The following is a 5,255-nucleotide window of genomic DNA, read 5'->3' as shown; positions in this document are numbered from 1 at the left end:
AACTTTATGTTAAGGCATGTCTAAATAAAGATTCCAATTCAACCACATTTATGAATAGTAAAAAGAGACTCAGAATACAATAAGGAAAATTGATTTATATTGTAAGGAACCAATGCTCTTTCATTCAGGTGACTCCTTACTCACTCTGTTTTTCCTCTGCTGTGCCACTTTGAGTTTCTCAGATTCTTGCTCAACCCTGAAAATACTTTTCCATTCTTATGCACTCTCTGAAAGAAGAAATATTTATTATGGAATCCTTCAAAACATTGTTTCATATCTCGTGTAGAACAAAACAATTACTTTTATTTACATCTAATTACATTTATATTAAGAAAAATGTTCTTCAAAAATCAGCATTTGAAATGGGCATTTTTCGGTTGTTGTAATGCTCGGCTGCTTATGAAAGAAGTTTGCACAATGCACAAAGGCAGTCAAAGGCAAGCATCTTGAGTTCAGTTTTATGATGTAGCACTGACTCAGAAAAGCAACTTCCAAACGTTACTTTCTTCTTTTCCACATTTTATGATTCATATATAAAATATTAGTAAGAAAAATGCAAATCAGCAAGAATACCCAACTTACATTAAGTGTCAATATAATATTAAGACTCTGAACAACAAACAAATTCTAAAAAAGAAAAAAAAATATCACTGCTCAGTAACGGTGAACGCACACACACACAGGAATGTAAATTCTAATTAGGAAACAGACTGTGAACAGACCTCAAATTATGTCGATCATTTTACAACTCATCGTTTCATTTCACGTACTTAATCAAGCCTTAATAAAATGTTATTTTATGAAAAGCAGAACATGGAGTATTTGTTCACTATAGGAGTTAAAAGATGTGCTTAAAAGAACATGGTAATGAAATCAGGTATTTCTATCTGGAAATAACTTTATGAATCAACATGACATCCTGAACCTGAATACATAGGAGTGACCTCTCCTGGAGTAGTTTCTTTCACTCTAACAAAAGTAAGAGGACCCTGGTAAAGGTGATGGGACAATGCAGAGGAGGGATACAGAGTGTGCCTCCTGTATGCAAAGGATGTGACATTTCCTGAATTCTGGGTAATGGGTAATGCCACAGAGGCAAAGGTAATAATAATAATAATAATAATAATAACATTCTTAAACATTTACCTTTTAGTATTTAGATAAATTTTCTACATGTAGAACTATGAGAAAGATGGACACACTCTACTATTAGGATAATTTTGAGTAGAAAATGAATGAGTTAATATTCTGATATGCTGCAAAAATTAAATTACTAACAAAATTGATGTTTTAACATTATAAGTCAGTACTTTGGAGAATAATAGTTAATACACATTAATATTTGATAGGATATTTCCCTGCAACCTCACATTGGAGAACATTCTACACACTCTTTTGGTTCTACTGCATAAAACACAACCCTTGAATGGGTTTATAGAACTTAACCCTTAGATATAGCATTTTCCCTGCACATTTCAACCGAGAGATCCCTAGCACAGTGCTGTTATTATAGAGTGCAGCAATTTCAGGACAAAACGAAGGAAAAATTTATGGTAGTTATATCTCATTCGTAAAACTTATAGTTCTCAGTTAGCAAAAACTGCTGTATGTTATGCTTTCAAATTTTAACATGATAATAAATAAGACCAGACCTAAGGTATATACCACATACATAGGAAAATACAAAAAGATAAAAACTAGCACTACTGATGAAACCAGAGAATCTGACTTACATTTTTTTAAATTTTTATTTTATTTATTAAATTTTAATATTATATGTATGATTTTTCCCTGTATGCATTTAAGTATATGCACCACATACATGTCTGGTGAGGCACAAAGAAAGCATCATATCTGCCAGAACTGGAATAATTACAAATGGTCATGAGCTCCCACAGTCCTTACCCTAACTTCTCCATTGGGGTCCCCACGCTTAGTGCAGTGTTTGGCTGTGTACATCCGCATCTGTATTGTTTCCGCCCTGGAGGAGCCTCTCGGAGGGACAGCTATAATGGGCTCCTGTCAGTAAGCACTTACTGGCATCAGTAGCAAGTGACTTGGTTTGGTGTCAGCAGATGAGATGGATCCCTAGGTGGAGGAGTCCCTGGATGGCTTTTCCTCAGTTTCTGCTCCACTCTTTGTCCCTGCATTTCCTTTTAACAGGAGGAATTCTGGGTTAATACTTTTGAGATTGGTAAATGTCCCCATCTCTCAACTGGGGCCATACCTTTCCACTGGATATGGTCTCTACACATTCTGCCACCTCTTAGGAAGAAAAATAATATTAACGAACCAGACCCCCAAAGCTCCTGAATACTAAATCACCAACCAAAGAGTACACAGGGAGTAGCCATGGCTGCAGCTGGTTATATATCAGAGTATTGCCTTATCACTGTGAAGGGATCCCCTCGGTCCTGTGGAGGCTTGATGACACAGGATAGGGGAATGCTAGGCCGCTGAGGCAGGAGTGGGTAGGCAGGTGGGGGATCACCCTAATAGAGGCAGGGGGAGGAAAGAGAGGATAGGGAGTATTTCAATGGAAAACTAGGAAGGGGATAACATTTGAAATGTAAATAAATAAAATAACCAAGAGGGAAAGAAAGAAAGAAAGAAAGAAAGAAAGAAAGAAAGAAAGAAGGAAGGAAGGAAGGAAGGAAGGAAAGAAAGAAAGAAAGAAGGAAAGAAGGAAAGAAAGAAAAGGAAAAAGTTGTCATGAACCATGATGTGGATTCTGGGAACCGAACACAAGTACATTTCATTTCTTGCGCCATCTCTCCCAACTTTTACAATATTTTGCTATTGTATCCTATCAATTTGTGTCCTTCAGTGACAGCTACATTTGAGAACAATGCCAAGTATATAAAGTATTGGCTACAGAACTGATGAAATTAAACTGCAATTATTGACTAAAGAAACTAACTGAACAGCACTAAGGTAGACTGGTTTTGTCTCCAACTCTTTCTCATCACTGAAGTATGTTCTTACTACTGTTGCTGTCCACCTGCTAGAAGTGTGCAGAGCTAGACTTCCCAGGAGGGAAATATTCTTCATCTCATTCTCAACATCTGATTTTATAAATAGAGGTTTTGTGCTTATCTGTGGCCAAGCATAAAATATATGTGTAGTTATTCACTTGATCAGATCTGGACCTTTCATTAGCTATGAGTGGTCCTCCAGAAGGAAAACTCTACTGAGGTGACAGTGTATGTTGCACCTTCCATGACAGTGCATAGGTAATGATTAGGTATCTTCTTAAGAAACACAGAATTAGTTATTTTTTTTCCCCCTTAAATAGTTGTTTATTGGCAGTGGACTGGAAGGGATGGCAGATTTAGCATTCACAGACAACACCGCACGCACGAGGGCAGCAAGAGTGATGGGAAAGAGGCTGAAGGCCCCTCTTCAGTAGCAAGTGCGTAGGTAGGCAGGGGCCTGGAGTGTTGATGGAGCAGCCTTAGATCAGCTCTGGTTAGTAGGCATGGTTAGAGATGAAGAGAGATTCACTGGCTGCGGCTCCAGACTGGCCACTTGGGGTATACTTTCCTTGACAAGCGAGGCTGTTGGCCAGGGCTCGCTTGATGTACTCCTCCTGGGCTGCCTTCAGGTTCTCCTTCTTCCCACCCCAGGCCTTCAGAGCAGAAGCCTGCAGGGCTCGGCCATAGGAGAAAGTCAAGGCCCACGGCTTCAGCAGGGGACACTTGTTGATAGCGTTGAGGTTGATGGATGCCTCTTCCTCACTCTGCCCTCCAGACAGGAAAGTGACCCCAGGGACAGCAGGGGGCACTGTGCGACGAAGGGCTGTGACCGTTGCCATGGCAATCTCCTCATTGGAAAATTTCTGAGTGCAAGCATGGCCAGGGGTGACCATGTTGGGCTTCAGCAATGTGCCTTCCAGGTAGACATGGTGGTCACTCAGAGCCTTATAGACAGCCGCCAGTACCTTCTCAGTTACATACTGGCAGCGCTTCAAGTCATGGTCCCCATCAGGGAGGATTTCAGGCTCCACAATGGGTACAATGCCATTCTGCTGGCAGATGCTGGCATAACGGGCCAGAACATTGGCATTTTCCATGATGGCAAGGGCCGAGGGAGTATGTTCCCCAATCTTTAGCACACAGCGCCACTTGGCAAAGTCAGCGCCATCCTTCTTATACTGGGCACAGCGTTCAGACAGCCCATCCAGCCCTTGGGTAGTGGTCTCGCCATTGGTTCCTGCCAGGGGCACTACACCCTTATCTACCTTAATGCCCACAACACCACCCTTGGACTTGATAACTTGGGGGAAGGGACGTCCATCATCTGCCTTCTGGTACAGTGTCTCGTGGAAGAGGATCACCCCCCCAATGCAGGGATTCACACGGTCATCGGCCGTCAGCAGCAGCTGGCGGTAGAAGCGCCTGTTCTCCTCTGTGTTCTCAGTGCCAATGGACTGCAGGCGCTTGGCGATGCTTCCAGTGGACTCATCTGCAGCCAGGATGCCCTTGCCCGGAGCCACAATTCGGTGAGCGATGTCAGACAGCTCCTTCTTCTGCTCCGGGGTCAGTGCTGGGTATGGGTAGGGCATGGTGCCAGTGGTAGTGGCAGCACTTTCCTGGCACAGGACGGGGTGGGTCTGCCTGGTATGCCGGTGGGTAGGCGAAAGGACTAAGGAGCGAACGCGGCTAGGGTCACCAGAACCTCGTTCTGCGGCCAAGAATTAGTTATTGAGCTGCTTCTCTCCATCATTTTACTAGTCTCTTTTCTTCACATTCTTTCTTTATTTTGACATTCAAGTACACCCATTAACACTCCAAATGACTTACATTATGCCTGCTAACTTTAATCATTGAAATAAACATTCTTTAACAAAAATCTTTTAAAAGACTCAATTTTTTAAGAGCTCAATAAATTTCCTCACACAGTACTACTTTCATATTAAAAAATATATTTATGGGAAAATGAAAGAAATTCAGTGATGATGCTGGACCAGCAAAAGTAGCTGGTGATTCCCTACATTCTAATAAGTTAACAAAACATACACATCAACACTCAATGTGCCTATTAACCTTAGTAGGGAAAGTGATAATGACCTTGTAATGAGAACCAAGACATGAGACTCACCAAGACATGGTGGCTTTCTGGACATAAACATCTAAAAATCAAAATTCATTTGGTGGATAGAAGAAAGGGATGGGATATTCTTGAGTGAGAAATTGTTTTAGTAAACCTAGAAGAACAATATCCCTTGTTTTGTAATTCCCTAGGCAATAACTCTA

The 5,255-nt window shown here is 41.3% G+C and overlaps 1 protein-coding gene across 1 annotated transcript; it reads right to left on the bottom strand.

The window, feature by feature from the left end:
• Positions 1-3,274: 3,274 nt before the first annotated feature.
• LOC114624779 (fructose-bisphosphate aldolase A) lies at positions 3,275-4,640 on the bottom strand. The gene has a single exon (XM_028771872.1). It carries the CDS (start codon positions 4,562-4,564, stop codon positions 3,470-3,472), a length of 1,095 nt encoding a protein of 364 aa, XP_028627705.1. The 5' UTR covers positions 4,565-4,640; the 3' UTR covers positions 3,275-3,469.
• Positions 4,641-5,255: the final 615 nt, after the last annotated feature.

This window comes from Grammomys surdaster, unplaced genomic scaffold (assembly GCF_004785775.1).
Source record: "Grammomys surdaster isolate TR1022 unplaced genomic scaffold, NIH_TR_1.0 65, whole genome shotgun sequence".
Classification (NCBI taxonomy): Eukaryota; Metazoa; Chordata; class Mammalia; order Rodentia; family Muridae; genus Grammomys; species Grammomys surdaster.
The sequence above is the reverse complement of the archived record's forward strand: the minus strand, read 5'-3'. Positions and strand labels throughout refer to the sequence as shown.

What these genes read in the sequence shown, in the direction of transcription:
- LOC114624779 (XM_028771872.1), bottom strand. Translation starts at nt 4,564, where the DNA reads ATGCCCTACCCATACCCAGCACTGACCCCGGAGCAGAAGAAGGAGCTG.